We start from the raw sequence: 20527 nt of genomic DNA, 5'->3' as shown, positions 1-20527 counted from the left end.
TAACACGGCCCGGCGCAGCCGGTCGGCAAAAAGAAAACATAAATAAAAAACCCCAATGCATGGTTCGCGGCAATATTGTACCTATTATACCCAAGCCATTTCATTCCGTTTCATTAGGAAAAAATTGAGCGTAATTCCGTTCCCTTCACTTTGCGAGCCCGGGAAGTTCCGTAACTATACCAACTATTCACTCGTCAATCCGAAACACTCGTGCCAGTTGACCGGCCGGCATATGCAGTCCAGCACCTCAGTTCAAAGAATCTTAGTTTACCGTCGTGTACTCTCAACGCCACCCTGCGCTCACTGCGGGCTCTATCTAAAAAAAAAAAAAAAAAAACACTCAAACAAGAAGCCCTAATGCGTACACATACGCTCGGTGCTCAATAGGGTAACTTGCAACGATAATAGCTCCTAAGATTAGCCGACGCCAACGGCGTGATCGACTAAATTCGTATGACCCGCATCAGTGCGCGCCACGACCAGGCGGCCGATACCGCCTGAAAAAACTGACCAGCCAGAGGTGCCAGCCGGCGTTTTAATTTATCTCGTGTACGGCTCACTTGGTCGAATTAAAAGCGAGCAGGACAAATACAGCGGGAAATGGGGTTATGACCTTCTGCGTAAGCACCGATCGGCATCTCCAATTTTCGGAGTCATTAAAACCGTGCACGACCATAATTAAAGCGGGCTCGCGAAATACGCGGCTCGGCGGCATTTAGGTCTGTGCTTAAGGGACACGGCCCTTCCGCTTAACGCTGGCCCTAATTGGGGAGTCATTGAAGAAAGCTGGTCAGTTAAAGGGGAGCCATCCAATGGCGTTTCTTATACTTACTGGAATCACCCTTGCCGCCAGTATTTCCCTTAAATAAAGAGCAGCTTCGACACGCTCCCACCATAAAGTGGGTATTCATGATTTTTATTTTTTGCTTTTCTTTTGTTCTTATTCGCGCACCTGTGTCGGAAAGAGGAGTCAGATGACTGTGCGAAGCAAAAAGAGGGCTGTGAAGCGCCGTGGGCGGGAGCCACGCTACTGCGACTCTGACGTGGCCCCCGTGACCAAGAAATAAATTGAAGAGGCTCTCTTATGGCTACGGGAAGCCACGCAGCTGGCGCCCACGAGACTACCGTGACCAACTACGTCACAGCTTAACAAAGTCAGCAGTGGTTAGCACTGATCAACACACTCTGTGCTTCCCAGTCTTCGTGACTGGGATAAAACTGGCGTAATGTAAATGCGAATTGTTCGTGGGCCACCAATACCGGTCTAAACGCTTGCCTACCTAACTATCTCGTCTCCTATCAAAAGTGGGCCCACGTATACCTCATAAAGGCGGTGAAATTTCAATACAAATCACGGTTAGCCTCCCCAGTCCCGCCGATATGCTCTCGCACTAGCTCAAAACGCTGACATCGGCCGATACGGGAAGGCACCTTCTTCAAATCAAATATAGCGCGCAACTCCGCCCACCCGCAACAGGTTGAGCGACCACCGCAGGTCTTTGCGGTTTGGCGCCGCGTTTCTCCGGGCTGGCGCAAAAGGAGAAGGTGTCCCGCGCCGTCTCAGCAGAATCAATGCGACGAGATTCAGCGAGATCAGTCGCGGGGCACGGAGGTCGCAAGGGCGCGCCGAGTCCGCGTTGCTTAACCGGCGAGCAAATGAGGCACGCGAGCGAGACCTTCTGACTCGGCGATTACTTCCGCGCCCGCGCACGTCGCACTTTGCTCCCCTTTAGCGGGCCAGCAGCGGAAGCGAACTTCCGCTCTCGGGGGGAATAAATTAGCGCGCTCGAGATGGCGCACTTGGCGCCGAGCGACGCGCATCGCTGCACCCTACAGCGTAGCTGACGCCTCAACTTCGCTCACCCTTGAGCAGCACCCCGGTCCCCCCTCCCCCGCTCCTTCTTTCGCATACCCTTATTTACTCCCATCTTGGCACTATTGAAACCTACCTTTCCTTAGATACGTACAACATCTTTACACTTCAAATTCACTCATAAACATGCCGTTTTTTTCTATAAGGCTACTTTACATCTTTAGCTGTTCCGGATCACATCTCCCCCCCCCCTCCCCCCACCCTCCTTCGGCGCTGCGTTCTAGAAACACCTGTCATTACGCTCGATAATCACGGCTGTAAGCATCTCGACCACGAAAATTTAAATTTCTAAAACGCACTTGCGCCTTTCTCTCATTCGAACTAACGCTCCGAAAGACGTTATGCGAACTCGTAGTTCCCGCAAAGAAACAGTTTCAGACGCACAAATTTGCGCGTGCATGATTATATGTTAGCTTAAACGTTATGTAAACAGCAGCTGGGGGGAAGAGGGGGTCGAGCGAAGTTCATGTTTGGACGAGTACTGGCAGTACCCGATTTGACACCAAGCACTGGCACGCTTTTGGCTTTTACCAACAATGGAAGCAAAGTGGAAGCCAATTACACTCTGGTTCCAAACTCATGCTACAGATTTTCGCATACAAAAAGAGAGCAAGAGTGGCTGTCAGCTGTAATTTTACACGTGCGGTGCAACTGCAAAATACGAAGCAGCGCATCCTTGCGAGCACAACGCGCCAGGAAAAAAAAAAAAACGCTAGAAAATAAAGGTGGGAAGGGACTCGAAAACATTAAAGGTATTAGAAAAACATAAATAATCAAAACAAATAAAACGGCTGGGTCAAGTTACTTTGCTTTCCTGCTGGCCAGCGCTGTTCTATTCATGCGCTGCTTCTATTTCGAAAATTCTGGAGTCTTTAAAGGCCGCGTTAAAGCCGTGTTAAAGCCAACGAATTTAGCATTGACAGCTCGCGTAATATGCCTATTAACGCAGTCATTATTTTCATTTACTAGGTGAACTTCAAAGAGAACGAAAAAAAGATCTGGTTATATGCGCATGGTTGCACTACTTTCAGGTCACACGTGCAGCAATAAAAATACGCCTCCGATGCGTGAAGAAGTGGGTTAGTCTTTAGTGAAATGTTTAAAAAGAAAAAAAAACTGCGAAGATGCGCTACGAAGGCCGAAGAAACGCAAAGAACAGGCACTATGAATGTTGTATAAAACTTTTCGATGATACGAACAAACCAGATACGTGGCTTGCGGGTGCTGCATTGGCGAAGGCGTCCCTGTACCGAGCTCCGTCGCCTCCGCCATGTAGAGGTAGCGTGGTGGACGAGCGGCGAGCAAACAGCTGCCTCGGTGTTGACGACAAAGAACGGAGAGCGAACCTAACTGGTTTACTTCACGACGAGAGATGAAGAGCAACGATACAGAAACAGCATGGAGTCGACGGGCAGAGCAGCGCTCTTAGTTCAGCCCCCAATGTCGGCTGGCTCAAGCCTCTGAGAGGTCGGAATTAATACACAGAAGCGGCAACGGTATCGCCGCCTTTAAGCGCTTTGCACGCGGCCCGAACAAAGCACAGACGCACAAGAACACTCTTTCCCGGTCTCGTGATAGCCGGCTCAAGTTGAGTCTGAGAGAGGGTGGAAAGGAAATCTGCGCAGGCGGCGTCCGCTAGTAGATTCAACTCTCAAAACGTTTGTTTTGCAATGTTTGTTTTGCAACGTTTGCTTTGCAATGGCCGCGGGCGTGATTCAACGCCAGCGAGGGCCTGCGCGGCGGACGCACTCCGGCTTGTCGTAGCATGTTTGAGGAAGGCGAACTTTGCCGCCAAGCACAAGAAGTTTCCCCGCACTACACCAAACTTGCAGCACGCATGCGCAGGGTAGCGGCGCGCTGAATCGTAAAAGGGGCTATACGCACATTGGACACAGCAGCATGGTTCAGTTAACATTACATTTTATTTGTAGAAACACGCAGGACAAACCAGCCTACTAGCTGCGCTTGCTGGTGCAGTGCGAGTCTGGACTCACGTTGCTCACGGCTGTCCGTTCCTTGTTTTCGCAGCTGCTCCAAGACCAGCAGCTCATAGCGCTCGTGTGCGTGCTGGTCTTGATAGACTGCGCCATTGTGACCCTCTGGGTGACCTTTGACCCCATGGAGAGGACGATGCGAAACCTCACCATGCAGGTAAGTGCTGACTCGTTTCTGCGTCACAGGTCTTCTACGCGACGGTCTCGCATCTTGGCGAGGAAACACGCGAAAAGTAGTGACTAGGCATGTGGGGAGCTAAACCATTGTGGCGAAATTACTGGTGGCCGACATATTGCATGCAGGCACCTCTTTCGAGGCCACCCCTTACGCTTTGTATGCCTTCGGCGTAGCCGGGCGGCATGGTCGCGATTGCGTGGTGGAAATAGGGACCAGCGTACTAGCCACTGTCTTTTCTAGGATGCGCCTGTCCTGCGTCATCGAACTCTCGCACAGACAGCACGATGATAGCGTTTTGGAGTATGATAAACAGAGGTCACTCAAGGTCGTGGAGGAGCGTGTCACCTCACCACTTTCCAGCCGCTCTGCTATTGTGTCTGCGAGCAATGCCTCAGAACTTTTCTCTACTCTGGAAACCCTTGCCCTTTAATGGACCACGAACCAGTCGTATTGCTGACGTCCGCTGACTAACCTGCGCCAAGCTATTGGCTGAACCCGCCTTATTCCGGCCGCCGAATACTGACGCTGCCAAAGACTATTGTCTTCCTTGGGACACCTAAACGATATTTAGATGGTGGGTCAGTGATTAGCCTACAATGTTAACCAATCAGTGACCCACCCGTAGGTCACCCTTAGGGGTCACCGGTGGGTCATGGTACCTTCATGTGGGAAAGGGCCGTAGCATAGGAGTGTAAAAGGAAATAGGAGCGGTAAGGGAAGGATGAGAAGGATGAAATAGAGGGGGAGGTGGGAGAAGAGCGAGGGAAACAGCGTGGAGGAACGAGGGCGAGGGGGATTAGGTGGGACGAGAATGATGTGGAAGGGGAGTGCGGATGGGTGATGAGGAAAATATGAAGAGGGAAGGAGGAGGAGCAAGGAGAGTGGGCGATGGTGAGGCGCATAGAAGGAGGGAGAGAGAATAGAGTAGCGGCGGCGGGGGGGAAGGGGGGGGGTTCGGGTGAAGGGGGTAAGAAGAGCAACGGAAGAGGGGTGGGACACGGGGAGTGGAGGAGTAGGAACGGAATGGTAAAACCTGATCATTTTGTTCATTTGTTCTCCGCACTGAAATCGCAAAATGGCCGATCTTTGTGGTGAGAGCATGCACTGAAGCCGCGTGTTGTTGGTGCGCAGCTTACCACACAAAAAGTTATCCCTAGTAATTGTAGTTGGCAAGCACACTTATTTTCGTCTTTCATAACCCCCCCCCCCCCCCCAAAAAAAAAAACACACACACACACACACACACGCGCGCGCGCGCGCGCACACACACACGCACACACGCACACACGCACGCACGCACGCACGCACAGAGACAGAATGCTTACCAATAGTTACGACAAGCCAGCATATTCAGCGTTAAGAAAGTGTCCGGTGAATACGTCAGTACAAGCGAAGCGCTAAAGCCCACGGTAACAGCAAAACCTGTGCGTTTAGACCGGGAAACCTAAACTGCCGGCATGCACGTTGCAATCTCCCGTTGACGACAGCGACAAAAACTAGGCGATCGTGAAAACAGAGAGGCACGTATGCAGAAACACGAAGGAATCTCGCTACGGAAAAGAGGCAGTACTGTCAGGGAAGAAAAGAAAAAAATGGGCACGGGAAACGGATAGAAAGGTAGCCGACGTGCGGCGCAAGTGGCGGAGACGGCGGCTTTTCGCGGGAAAGTGGCGTTCGCTGCGGGGTGGCCCACAGCCCGTCACCGCGTTTTTGATTTCGGGCAGACGGGGAGGCGGACTGGGGTCGAGATCGACCCGACGGCGTAACCCTTGACACCCACCTCGCTGAGGCTGATCGAAGGAGGACCGGGTGGCGATAAAAGCTTCGCGAACCGCGTCGAGAAGCGTGGCCTAGCTGCCTGGTGCGGGAAGGTAGACTCGAAGAGAAAGAAGCCTTTCACGCTGTCGCTGGGTGCCCAAGTTGCGTTCGCGCGCTCAGAACGCTGATAAGTGGCCGTGTCACTAACTGCGTTTTCGGCACGCCTAGCTCTGCGGCGTCATAGGCGTCTCCTGGGAAAAAGACCCGATTGCGCGATAGATGCGACAAAAAAGGGGTAGAAGGGGCCCTAGCGAAACGAAAGGTGTTGCTCGCACAGGAATTGCATCAGGCGCGTTATAAGCTATACGGCGGCAAAAGTGCTTCTCGCAGCAGTTTGCGTGAATGGGGACAAAGAATACAGAAAGAGGGAGGGCGGGAGAATTTTTTTTCCTTCTGATGTTTCAAGAAAATAATGAAATGAGAGCTGTCGACAAGTTTTGATAAGCGCTATCATTGGCGTTGAGCCATGTTGTTTTTTTGGGGGAAATGGGGGTGGGGGTGAATGTACGCCTGGCCCGTAGGGCTACTGAAACCAGGGATGCGTAATATCGTATAAGAGTTTGGTGCTGGGACTGTTCGTACAAGCTTGTGAAAAACGATTAAAACCAGCCTCCGAGGACGTGTTTAGAAAGAGGAGATACACACAAATGCACACGCACAACACACACGCATCACTCTCTTCTTTGTGAACACGTCTGGAAGGATTGATTTCGTTGTTTTTCACAGAGTGATAAGGCGGGCTGGGCCGCGGAAGGGTTCTCGAATTGGACACTGAATATGACCTAGCCCAGCCGAAAAAAAAAAAAAATCATTGGAAGTTCAAGTGGACCCGTCCAAAACACAACTCAGCCAACTGGAACTAACTTCACTTCCAATTGGTTCACTCGTGTTTTCGACGCATCCAACAGGACTTCCAATGTCTTTTTTTTTTTGGCTGGGCTGAACCTATTTAAAATCGAGGTTCTGAAAAAAAAAATCAAGCAAAAATTAACCGCCTGTGTGGTAGCTCCTTTCCCGCTCTGTTCCTTCTCACTTGGCTTCCCGGGCAGCCGTGACAGCGACCGATGTATTATTGCCCGTGACACAGGTGATTCTTGGCGTGATTTCTTATTACGGGTTCGCGTGAAGTTTGAAGCCAAGTTTCTAAACTCCGGCACATACACGACAGTTGCTACTGTTAGTCTAGCGAAGTTAGACTAACACAGCCACACATACCCACAATGGTGGTGTATTGGTCGACTCTTTGTGGACATAAATGTAGGCATAAGCAGCCGTTTTTGAGGACACCAAAAAGAATCGATTACTTTTTGTTTGACCACAAACCCCACCCAGTGTGAAGTCTGCTGAAAGAGCGGAGCTGTGGGTTGTCTTTACGAAGATACCGTTTCGCTTCGCCTTCTTTCTTGTGCGTAATATTAGAGTCGTCCTAGTGGCTAATTGTCATATAATTTGTTTCAGGGTGATTCCAGTAAAACAACACTTACAGCCGTTTTCTGTAACCATACTCTCTCCGTAGATCGCCACGTATTGACAGCAGACAGTAATTCTGTAGCGTTTACAACATCAATGCGAACTAATTACGACAAGTAAATGAAACTAGGCATAATGGTAGAGGCACCTTAGCTGATAATTTTCATGTAATCTGTTTCGGGATATTTTCGATAACACGAGAGTTAGACTCGTTTTTTTTTTTTTTTAATCGTACTCCCTGAGTATGTGGCCTTGCTTCACTGCAATGGGGAGCAATGTGGGAAAGCCAGCTTACAAAGACCAAGCTAACACCAATCTTCGTGAAGTCGGCTTTACCTGTAAGCACAAATGCATTGCAGCGAAGATATTTTTCTAGGGTCAATATAACCCGTCTTATATCAAAATATGCAGGCCCTAGGGCCTTTTATCATGTTTTTATGAATTTTTGTATGCTGGGAACCAGTTTCTGCGTGCGGAGAAACCTGCACCGGAGGGAGCGTGACACGATACATGCACAGTCTGTCGTCAAGCACAGCCCTAGAACAGCTCCGCTGTTAATAAAACAAGTAGATACCGAAAAATTGACTACGGCTTAGCTCAGCTAACCGTGGATATGCAAACTGAAAGCGTGGTTTAGCACGGTTAAGTTTTGGTTTCACTTGGTTAACCTTTTCAGATTCGTCAAAAGCCTACCTTCGTCTAACGCTGTGGTCCTGCTTCCGGCGTTTAGCGAGCCGTAGGGCTCGCTCTTCCTCAGTCTCCGATGTTAGCTTCGCGCGCTTGGCATTCCGGACCCTCTCCAGTGAAGCAGCTCCCCAGGCGCTATCCGCCGGGTGGCCCTCCCGCGGGGCGGTCCTCAAAACCTCCCGCTCCCGCTAAAAGCTCAGAGAAGACGGCCCGGCCCGGCTCTCATCCATGACCAAGATCGCACTGACTAGGCGAGCGGCGAGTCACGTGGTCAGGCGGTGATCCAGCTGCGGAGAGCGCATGCGCCAAGCCGGCAGCGGCGAAGCTCGGCGCAGCGAGTCAAGTGATGCGTTGTCAAGGCTACGACGCAGCTGCGGTCAAATGAAGGTCAAATTGCTGGCGGCGGCGAAACTGGTCTTGACTGTAAACCTTCGCTGTAAAAGTACGTTGTGTTGGCTTTTGAGAAGAGGCGCGCGTGAGAAAAAGAGACAAACTTTTTATTGGGCCATTAAAGGCCCCTCACTGGGCGTGGTGACCGGCGTACGTACGGGTGACCACTGGAGCCCTCGCCGTCACTACCCGTTGGATTGTGAGGTCGGAGCTGCTACAGCGTTTCTCTTCGTGGGCGTCACGCTTACTTGACTTGAACCGTCTTCCCAAGCAAAAGGTCACCGCGTAAATCTGCGTTCGTATACCTGCTAGGAGTAGTAGATTTACAACCTAAAGGGAGCAACATTCGTCCAACGCAGTGTACGGAGCGCACCTGTGACACAAACACTCTTGCATGCTGCCATATGCAAAATAAACTTCGGCGACCGCCACAGTATTGTTCGATCTGCCAATGGTAGATTTCTGCTCCTTGACACCCTCTGCTCACTGCCCGGTGCCTTTGAGCTTGACGCACCAAAGCATCATTTCAATTACGGAGATCGCTGAACAAAAAGGTTCCTGATATGCTTGGACCATATTTGGTCCTTCAAGGCAGGAGACTGTGCGTTTCGCCTCCGTAGGGATTACAGTTGCGTCCAACGCCCTTTGCGTCTCTACGTGTTTCATTGTGTTTAGGGTTACTTTTTTTTTCTTCACTGCGCGCTGTGCAGTGTAAATAAGTGGGTCCTGGTAAAGCTGGCACGCGAATTCCCGTGTAAATGCTTTCCTCACTCCTCCCAAACACCATTTCCCGCTTGAATAAAAAACCTTTAGCACCTTGTAGGGCGCATCACAGACCCTCCCCACAGCACCGTGCCCTTATGGATGCTGAAAGCGCACATGCGCAGTCACATGGCCGGGGATCTCTGCATCGCAGCCACCGTGGCTGCTCGACCACCGGTGGCCCCGCCCCGCTTACTGCATAAGCGCGCGCCACACAAGCGAAATCTGCACAGCTAGACTGATTGCTGGATTTCCTGCTCACTTGCTTGCTTGCTTTCTTGCTTGCTCTGTTGCTCACTCGCTTGCTTGCTTGCTTGCTTGCTTGCCTGCTCACTATGTTGCTTGCTTGCTTGCTTGCCTGCTCACTTGCTTGCTATGTTGCTTGCTTGCTTGCTTTTGATCATAAACGCAGTGTTCCTGGTACAAAGCTAACACGTTTAACTACGAGGTTGTGATGCCCAGAGCGTAGAATAGCAGTGGTGTAGGGGAAACGTCATGCCGTACATCGAATCATACCATAGTAGCCTTGCTACAAAAATGATTGAGAAACAGCCGAAAGATGTGCACTTAATGCCGTGCACTTGATACCAGACGGCTAGGTACCGTTTTTGAGATTGCCTACTGTGCACTGTGAATCAGTTGCAAGTTGCACGTAAGTGTAATTTTGCCATGCTTTGTTTCCCGTGCAGCAGCACTGATTACAAAATTCTCCATTAAATCCCTTTGTTATGATACTTGTAATACCAAGCTTTAAGAAGCGATTCTCGAGTAACAGTACGACAATTTGACTGACAGTGTGAAAATGACTTACGTGGGCCTCTATCCTCACCGATCGCTTTAATAGGAGTGAGCTTCGTGCATCCCGCTCTTGAGAGAGTTGGGATGTCGCGTGATAATAAATGCTTCACCTTAATAGTCACCGCACTGTTCCGTTGAGATCGCAATATCTCACCCCTATTTTAATTCCTTTACTCAAACGTTTGCTTTATTTGTTAGTTTGTTTGCTCACTGGCTTGAATGTACGTTTGTGCGTTTGCTTTGCATCACCAATCACTTTAAAGTTATCCGCATGGTTTCGTTTGTGTTGTGTAAAGCGCAAGAACCAGCGATTCATTGGACAATGGTAAGATGAAAACGTCTTTGTTAACATAAAACAATTAACGTCTTCTCCTATTGCAGCACACAGGGTATTCCTCATATTGTAGTTTTCCCGCTGTTTCCTACGTTTTTCAGCATGTATCATATGGCCCAAGTCTGCACGTTCATTAAACTTTATGTTCTTTTGTTTGTTATGCTTCTTCTCTCGTATGCGGCACCCGCACACTTCGATGTGACGTCACTCAGGTGCCCGGCTTGCCCTACCCACTCGACGGAGCAGGCCGACTTCGCTACAGTGACATGAAGCTGCACGCTGAAAACGCGGCAAACCGCCTGCCCAGATCGGTGCGTGCTGTGCTCGACACGGAGATCACGAACGACGCTGCAAGTAATAATGGAATGTGTAGCAGCCAACTATGTGCTTGTAAGATGTGCACACGTTTTGTATTTCGATTCGTTTTTGCACCGCTAAGCAAAATGGGGTTGAAGCAGTAGGCAACCTAGCCACGCAGAAACCATCCAGAACCCAGCCTGGTGCGACTCCCAAAATAATCGAGTTCCCAGAATTGGCCTTCCCCACTCCTTTGCTTATTTCCAGATGGAGACTGCTTAGTGCTAAAAAACAGTGTGTACACTTTTTTTTAAAATAAAACGAAAGCATGTTAAAGGGCAATTTGTTTTGTTACTGTTAATTTAATTGACATTGGATACGTTTTCTCGAACTGTGTAAAAATGAAAAAGTCACAGAGAAGCTTGCTATACCTAATTTGACCACCACTAACATTTATTTTAAAACCTGCAAGTTGGCTTTCTAACATGACTAGGCTGCCAAAATGCAAGACCTTATAAACAATGCCCCTTGAGTGAGAACTTCTAGAGATGATATTAGAGAGTAGAGAGTTTTGGCACAGCGGCTAGCGTACGCTACGCCAGGGGCGACGGGTCCGGCCGACTGAACATGTGCGCATTCGTTCCGCGATGGCGGGCGGCCCCTTCTCGCCGTGCCCGCGCGCTCATGCGCCGTCGATTCCCGGTACCCGCTGCTCTAAGCATAGCGTACGCTATCCGCTGTGCTAAAACTCACTAGTTTTAACATAGCGGTTAGCGTACGCAATAGTATACGCCAGGGGCGGCTGGTACAGGGACCCGACTGGACTTGTGATGTGCGCATTCGTTCCGGTGAGGGGCGTCCTGCCGCGCCGCAGCCGCGGTACAGCGAGTTCACTGTAGCCGCGCGTTAGTTCCGGTTAGGTTGGCCCGCCTCGCCATTTCTCGCGCGCGCATGTGCAGTCGTGTTCCGGTACCCGCCTCCGGTAGCGTAGCGTACGCTAGCCGCTATGCTAATACTCTATTGTCACAATGGCTTTTTTGGGCTACCTGGAAGCAAAAAAAAAATCTCAGTTTTGTCCATTTCATGCCCGCTTCAACGTGCCCATTTTGAGTGAGCCCTGATTAGCAGGATGCAGACCACCCGGATGAGACACAGCTCGAGGAAGGAGGCTTTGCAAGTGCAACTGCGTCACGACCGAAATAACGTGAAATGGGCATTTTCAATAAGAACACAACTCAGAATTCTACCCCTAGTCTGTCTGTCTGTTACTCGATTCATGCGCCCGGTCATAAATTGAAGCAATTTAGGTCTTTTCCATTTGCGCACGAGGTCGCGGGTTCGATTCCCGGCCACGGCGGCCGCTTTTCTGATGGAGGCGAAAAGCAAAAAACGCCCGTGTGTACGAGATTTCGGCGCACGTTAAAGATACCCAGGTGGTCAAAACTAATCCGGAGCCCTCCACTACGGCGCGCCTCATCGCCTGCGTTGCGTCGGCGCGTTAAAACCCTACAATCAATCATCAATCAATCTTTTCCATTTGCCAGTTCGGAGCAGCTATGAGCAGCTATGAAGCAGCTCTTGGACAGGAAGTGACGTAACGGGTCACGTAAAGAAGCAGCTCCAAGCTGCTTTTAGCTGCCCGCGACCCGACGCGGCAGGCAAACCGAGAAAGAGCAGACGATTTGTTGTCTATTCGTGTTGGCGGCGAGCGCATGTGCACAACAACGAGAAGTTAGAACTTGGGTAACTGCTATCATTACAACTAATAGTCTTTTTAAAAGTCCGTCAATGTAGTTACAATATTTCTCGGTTGAGTCGAGAACGTTCTTCGCAGGTGCGTTTCTAGGCGCCTGATATAAAGGCAGACGGGAATTAAGCTATTTCCATGCGTATCAACTGCTACTGAACAAGTTCTGTTAGTTGTGCACCGGCCGGTTGAAATGAACTGTTTACACAGCCGGCGTCCTACTTGCCATTTCGGATATACTTGGCTCCGATGGCGACTACGACAAAACGTAGGCGTATCTTGCAGTGAAATGAGCACACTGAAATGAAAACTGTATTGCCGTGTACACTGAAAGTGTTGCTAAAACGTACCGCGATGACGAGTTCGAACGCGCGGAACGTTCGCCCGCCGGGGTGGCAGCCCGAAAACAGTGCATGGATGCCGGCAGATACCAGAAAATAAAACCGTCACCATTGCACTTGCCTATCTCGGTTCGCAATCAAGAGTCCATCATACAGCAAGCGGTCATGCGCAAACATTCCATATGACGGCGAAACGTCGCCATTAGTTTATACGTACCATCAGATGCGAAAACCCGGTGCCCTTCGTAAAACACTGGTGCCTAGTCATCGTCGAAGACCAGATGCACCAGTGTCTCAACGTCATTCATTGAAGGACTCTGGCTAGGCTAAGTGTTGAGGGGTGAGGCCAAGTTTTGCCGGACTTTACAAGGCCATTCCGGTCGGTCCCTTATACTCACAGCGGATCCCCGGGGGCATATGCTAGGTCGACCCCCAGCGACGCTGTTTCTCCTGTCTTGAAGAAGAGAGCAAGTTGCGCCAATTAATTTTTGCGTTTTATTCGTCAAAGAAAAACTATTACCTTTAAAATAGTACAGTAAGGGGTGCGCATACGCGTACGCCCCTTGTGCTCACACTCGAGCATGCGCGAAAGCCGGCTTCACTGCTGTAATACCAGATTTGCAGTGGTGCACCCTTTACAGGTGGCGCAGTATTTTAAATGCAGAGCATTTCAATAACTCACGATGTCACCCGCGTTGTCCCGTCGTAGTCCGCACCGTCGTTGTCCGCACCCCTCCCCCTACACTATATAAAAGAAAATACTATCCGGCGCCAGGTTTCGATCCCTCGACCCTGCGGGCGGAACGCAATGTGCATGGTGCTCTACCCACTGCGCCACAAAGCCGACACAGAATGGGACGCTACGGACGCGTCTTATATCGTTGACTCATTCAAACTACTGCTGACAAGCGCTCTCTCGTCAGCAGTTGCTACAAGTGCAACAACATTAACGTAACGCAAACTACTTAACGTCATGCGCCCCCGGATATGCTCTGCATTTGATCGTGCCCCTCGCGAGGGGGATGTTTCACTGCGTCTTCCTACTGGCCAGTACACTCGTCGCCATCTGTCGGATGTTGTGCCAACCCTTTGCGGCTGATGGCGCGCGATTTGAAATTTGAACCTCCCGCGCAGTGGGCCGCGGAGAGAGGCTTTTTTCTTGGTATTTTTCTTGCTAACGCCACTGGACTAAGCTCAAGCTTAAACAGCTCTGCTGTTAAAAGATGTCTCGAGCTTTTCCCCGAGCATGAGAAAGGAAAATGTCCCAACAGATGGTACAAGAAAACTGAATCGACTTGAATAAAGCTCTATTTCCTTCAATATGGAGGGAAGGAGAGGTAGGAGAACAGCGTTAGGGGTGGGGAAGAGGAGAGTGTGTTACAAGGGATGAATGGCAGGAGGCTGTTGCAGCAAGTACGACAACAGCTATTTGCACCGAATAAAGCAAACATGCGGCAAACTTTTAAATGCAGAGCATTTCAGTAACTCACGATGTCACCCGCGTTGTCTCGTCGTAGTCCGCATTGTCGTTGTCCTCACCCCTCCCTCTACACTATATAAAAGAAAATACTATCCGGCGCCAGGTTTCGATCCCTCGACCCTGCGGGCGGAACGCAATGTACATGGTGCTCTACCCACTGCGCCACAAAGCCGACACAGAATGGGACGCTACGGACGCGCCTTATATCGTTGACTCATTCAAATTACTGCTGACGAGCGCTCTCTCGTCAGCAGTTGCCACAAGTGCAACAACATCAACGTAACGCAAACTACTTAACGTCGTGCGCCCCCGGAAATGCTCTGCATTTGATCGTGCCCCTCGCGAGGGGGATGTTTCACTGCGTCTTCCTACTGGCCAGTACACTCGTCGCCATCTGTCGGATGTTGTGCGAACCCTTTGCGGCTGATGGCGCGCGATTTGAAATTTGAACCTCCCGCGCAGTGGGCCGCGGAGAGAGGCTTTTTTTTTCTCTTTTTCTAAGCCCAGCTATGGTGACAGAGGTGGATGCCCATGAACTCCCTCTTGGAGGCAAGATGAGCGGGCAGTGGGGGAGGGGGGTGTTAGATTGGCGTGCACTGTTAGTTTGGTAGTGCTACCTTTTGAGGCACTTTTATGGCGATTGTTCCTCTCTACCCATTTTTATCTACTGCTACTTGACAAAGCGAGGACATCCAGTCAGCCCAACCTTAACAACTAACACCATAAACATGCCTTTTCCTTCTCTTCCAGCTTTCTGCCCTCCAGAGAATTTTATTTTACCGTTGAGCTTCAGTGCTGATGGCAAGGTTGAGTTTACATATAATGTACCAGAGGTGAACGCCATCCACGCACAAAACCGACATTTTTTTATCCCTCACTTTCACTCACCTCAAAAAACTTAACACCTGATTACTCACAATTTTTTCTTCACTGACACTGAAGCTCACAGCTTTGAAAAACTTTCAGGCTTACTCACACACTCACAAACCACTGACATCCACACTCGCCCTCATGCTTGATCCTGCCGACATATAATAATGAGCCATGTGGCCACTCTTGACAGATTGGGAAAAGGGTGTTTCTTTGGCTCATCAAAAACCACAAATTTGATTTGTTTTTATAGTTCACCTTATGCACATGTCTGGAAGAAGTGCAAGCTCTACATTCTACTAAGCTGGTTCCTGTCATTTACCATATGGTGTTCACGTTGAAACTTTCCTACGTGCATGTGTGAAACATGATGCACAAAAGCTCAATGTAATCATCTTGATTCCAAACAGCGTATTGAGCCTTCAAAGTGTCTCGTACACTCGCGAAGTTTATACATCAACGTTTTGACTGACAATTCATGGCTTGCCTCTATTGGCTTTTGCTGCACATTCGGCTTTTGTTTGCAAGCATTGTGCATGCGTATACGTACTTGCATGCTTTTTGTCAGGTGTGCAGTTAGCGGCTCTTGGCACCGGATTCCCACCTTCTTTCTGTCAGCCTACACCTGTGCTTCAGGCATAAACGCATTCGCATGGCAACCGCTTTTCCCCTAAACAACTAAGCAGGCTTTTATATTTTGCAGCATTATTTGCTCAGCCCAGCAGCTTTCCCGCATCATTTTTTCAAACTTCTATGAAGCCTCTTGTGAAGCACCTACGTTGGTTGCAAGTGACGTTCCTTCTCTTCACACACCTTTTATGTTATTGGTTTTGCCAAATGAAAAAGGAGCATTTCCAACGCATTTCATCAACTTCTGTAGTGGGTTTGATTCGTTTGCTTACCACTGATGTATGTCAACACAACAGTGCTGCTTGCCTTTTTACGTGCTTCTTTTCCGCAGGTCGTGAAATTTTCTTCTCTTTTTCTCAATATTCTTGCACTAAAGAAACTCAATTAATTAGTTGGGCAGGCAACGCCTCTAGTAGTCTAGTGTTGTTCTGGCACGTCAAGTTTCACTCAGGCACTGACCTAAACGCTATATTTAAATGATCTATTTCTCGCGTGTACACAAAATTTTCATTCCCAGTTTGCCCAAAAACCTGACAATCTTTATCATCATAGACAGAATTGACAAACAAATTGTTTGAACGCACTAAACGCTTAACACCTTGATACCACCCCAATGCAAGTATTTATAAAAACAAATGCACTAAATTGCGACAAACTGCGATGATATAAAAGCCGCATGCGGCTTGAAATAGATGGGTGCAAGAAAATCGCTGTGGACCCAAGGCCCTGGAATTAACCGGCCTCCCCCTCCCTCTGGTAATAACGCGTGCAGATCTCCCGTTCGGAGCGGGACGTGGTGTACCTGCTGCAGCGGGAGCAGTGCTACTCGGAGCACATGGCCAAGTGGCTTGGGGCGCTCTACATCTACAAAGGCCTGCTGCTCGTGGTGGGCTGCTACATGGCCTGGGAGACGCGCAACGTGCAGATCCCCGCGCTCAACGACTCGCAGTACATCGGCCTGAGCGTCTACAACGCCGTCATCACCTCCGCCCTGGTGGTGGCCCTGGCCAATGTCATCTCGGCTGAGCGCTACACGCTCACCTATGCCCTAGTCGGCACGCTCATCTTTGTCTCCACCACCACCACCCTATGTCTGCTCTTCCTGCCTAAGGTACGGTATTACGCTGAGCGTACTTCTGGGCATGCTGTTGTCTGCTGTCCTCTCCATCAGATGGCAGTGATGACTGTGAAACGCTCCACGGCAGCGCCAGCTGTGATGCGCAGAAGAGAGCACCATCTGGTGGTGCTGAAATATAGTGGCACGTGTGAGCAAGGCCACGGCAGAAGTTCCCAAAAAGTTGGGAGGAGAGGCAAAGAAAGCTTCGCTTTAAAAAAGGACCTGCAAGCTGGTCCTGCCTAATGATGAACCCGACCACTGTTGAGAGATAGAACCAGCAGCATGTGGTCTGCACTGGACAGAACACACTTCTTTTGGTCACAATGTTCACTGCCCGACGACTGAGGTCTGCTCACGTTGGCACAGCTATTGTGTGTCATGTGATGCAGTGTCTACACTTCCGCTGATTCGTGAACAAGAACAGAATGATAGAAAGACATAGATTACACATGTGGCCGAACTTGTAAGCAGCTCATTGGAAAAATTCCTTTCAACTTGAAATCTAGCAAGACTTGCTATAGTGAAACACAAACTGTGAGGGTGTGCATCTTAGGAGCTTGCACAAGATAGTTTTCTGAAAAACAGATATAAAAGAACAAAAGCAGAAACTACAGCTGTACTGGAGACAACATTGATGAGAAATTTCTGCGCATCTAAATGCGAGGTCATGTACTAGGAAGATATATGACGAATGAAACAGAACAAATGAAACAGAAGTAAAAGCATACCGTATTTCCCGGTGTACAAGTCACGGTTTTTTGGGAAATTTTCGTTGGTGCGTCTTATCCACCTTATGCATGGAATAAATCGGGTTCGCGGCGGCCGCGCGTGGTCCACGCTCTAAAAGGTGCCTGTGTGCTGTGTGATGTCAGCGCACGTTTTAAGAGACACAGCTTTATGGTCTACATGAATCCGAAGCCCACCGCTACGGCGTTTCTCATAGCCCATATGTCGCTTTGGGATGTTCAACCAAACAATTCACGGCTTTTTCTAGTCAAAAACGTAATGATATATAATGGCCTACGACAACCGCATGCCACCTTCTGCCACGCTAGCTACAGTTCAGAATAAATTCAAAGTAACATCAAATTGGGTTGCAAAAACAAAATGCAGCTTATAAATATTCCAGAGAGTGTTACTCTGAAGGAGGTAAATGTGCTGCTAATTTTTAAAATGGCAGCTTGCTGATAAAGACAGGACACATGACGCGCGCAACCTTTGGTGAGGTGGCCAAATGGGTCTCCGACTCTTGGGACTCCATTTCTACAAAAACAGTTGTAGTTGGGTTCATAAAGTCCGGACTGATCTCGTCCGCGAGTGGTGACGATGTTGGCGAAGAAGACATCAGTGAGTCGGACGACGGCAGCGATGCGCCGGTGGAACTCCCACTTGAAGTTGCTGAATTATTGTTAGGGAGTCGGAGGAAGAAGGCTTCGATGGTTTTGCCTAAGGCTGTGGCTAGCGTTCCGTCCAGACGGAACGGAGCGGTGCGGTTTATCCTTCCGTCCAGACGAAATACAACTGAGGGCTTAGCGTTCCGTCCAGACGGAGCCGGCGTGAAATTTGTACAGTTCCGTCCAGACCACGATGTAGGGAGGTCCAGAAGAAAGGAAAACCGGCTGATTAGACGCTATGCTCAGTCTTCAAATTTGATGTAGAGGTTGCGCCTCGGATAATTGCACTAATGTGCCGGGTTAGATCCCTCCCGAACATGCTTTTTTTTTTTTTTTTTTTTTTGCGTGGTTGTTCCAGCGTTTTGTAACAGCTAACTTCGCGCTCACTTCACAATTGACGTGGCGAGAGCAGTCGGTCTCGATTTTGCACTCAACCAGTCGCTCCGCTACCCCTCACTATATAGCCAAGGCCGACGTATCCATCGCCAGAGTTCCGATCATCTGTAGTTCGTAACGGTGATTACTAATTAACGGTTATTCTGGCTATTCAATGAGCGGAAGAGGTTCGTTCGGCTGGGTAAATATCAAGAAAGACTGCTCTTGCTGCTTGTTGTGAAGCGGGCGTGGTCGAGCTTGGCGGTTCGTTTGACGGCCGATAATCTGTAATCATTGAGAGTGATTATTAATCAAATGTGACTCTGGCCAGTCAATGAGCGGAAGCAGTTTGACCGGTTGGGTAAAAATCATCAAAACTCAAGGCGATCGGACTAACTCTAACCTTGTCAAACGGAACTTTAAGCCGCTACCTCGACCATGCCCGCTTTACAAGAAGCAGCGAGAGCAGTCTTTCTTCATATTTACCCAGACGAACGAACCGCTCCTGCTCATTGACTATCCAGAATAACCGTTAATTAGTAATCACCATTACGTACTACAGATGTTCAGAACTCTGGCGATGGATACGTCGGCATTGGCTCTAGTGAGCGGTAGCGGAGCGGTCGGTTGAGTGCAAAATCAAGACCGACTGCTCTCACCGCGTCAATTGAAAAGTGGGCGCAAATTTAGCTGTTACAAAACGCTGGCACAACCACACACACACAAAAAAATAAGAACCTTGTCCGGGAAGAATCGAACCCGGTACATTAGTATACAATTATCCCAGGCGCAACCTCTACACCAAATCTGAAGACTGAGCATAGCGTCTAATCAGCCGGTTTTGCTTTCGTCTGGGCGGAACTGTATAAATTTTACGCCTGCTCCGTCTAGACGCAGCGCGAAGCTGTCAGTTGTATTCCGTCTGGACGGAAGGATAACCCTCAGCGCTTCGTTCCGTCTGGATGGAACTTTAGCACTTGTATATCATTTCGTCCGAACGTAACGCTAGCCACACAGCCTTTGCCTAAACGCCATCTGTAAGTGCATGCCATCTGTGTGTATCAACAAACCATTTTTGAGAATTTAGTACTGTCTATACTTTGGACGGTATATGCACGTGTCTAGTACTGCTTACCGGGGGATGCGTTGAGAGGCAGGGGCCGCTGCATTTTCTAACGGACTGATCCTCTAGAGTTTTTAAAAAGTGTGTCTTGTGCACCGGTGCGTCTTATACACCAGTGCGACTAATCTACGTTTTTTTTTTTTCGAAAAACTGTCGCTTTGAGGGGGGTGCGACTTATAGACCGGAAAATACGGTAAAATAGATGCAGAAATTTTCAAAATGCAAGAGATCAGGCTATCTTCAAAGTGCTCTGAAATCTCCGTAATAGTGCGGTACAGGTGCCCTGCTGCATGCTACACCAAAGGGTGATCGGTGTCTCCGACCTTTTTTTATTTTCATGCAAAATAAAATGAAAATGAAGATGCCATATTTTCAGATTTTGTCACAGTGAGTGAACTCCAGCACCTGGAGATGACTGAGTTCAAGATGTACATAATGTCTACTCTCGTAGAGCATGAGGTTTATGCAAGATTAATGAACCCGACACCTTGGTTATTCAATATAAAATTATGATCAGGCCAGTGAATTCTTGAACTGTGTCTCCTTGCAGATCCATGCCATTATGAACAACGCAGAAGCGGACGCAGTGGTGGCATCGTCAGGCGTGCGAGTTGAGTTCAACACGCGACGCTTTGCCATCGATGAGCGCCGTGAGCTCTACTACCGCACAGAAGTACAGAGCCGCGCCTACGCTCGCGAGATCGCTGAGGTGTGTCTTGCACATCGGTTCTATTCAATCTGTCCTATTATTCACTGCTAGAAATACAGTCCAGCCCGCTTATAACGGACACTTCAAAAAACACACTTCGTTATTTCCGGTTTTCGCTATATCTGATCACAAAAAAAATA

At 49.2% G+C, this 20527-nt stretch overlaps 1 protein-coding gene across 3 annotated transcripts in view; it reads left to right on the top strand.

The window, feature by feature from the left end:
• Window positions 1-20527, top strand: part of Gaba-b-r3 (gamma-aminobutyric acid type B receptor subunit 3) — a 231004-nt gene that overhangs the window by 193351 nt on the left and 17126 nt on the right. For 2 of the 3 annotated variants that reach the window (XM_077702698.1, XM_077702696.1), the window contains 4 exons: window positions 3902-4024; window positions 10517-10615; window positions 16442-16780; window positions 20229-20387. In XM_077702698.1, coding sequence (XP_077558824.1) covers window positions 3902-4024; window positions 10517-10615; window positions 16442-16780; window positions 20229-20387 — 720 coding nt within the window. The remainder of the gene's footprint in view (window positions 1-3901; window positions 4025-10516; window positions 10616-16441; window positions 16781-20228; window positions 20388-20527) is intronic. The other variant, XM_077702697.1, reaches the window with a different exon arrangement.

This window comes from Haemaphysalis longicornis, unplaced genomic scaffold, assembly GCF_048455015.1.
Source record: "Haemaphysalis longicornis isolate Haplotype H1 unplaced genomic scaffold, Haemaphysalis longicornis Haplotype H1 scaffold_3, whole genome shotgun sequence".
NCBI lineage: Eukaryota > Metazoa > Arthropoda > Arachnida > Ixodida > Ixodidae > Haemaphysalis > Haemaphysalis longicornis.
Note: the sequence above shows the minus strand (reverse complement) of the source record. Positions and strands in the feature narration are given on the sequence as shown.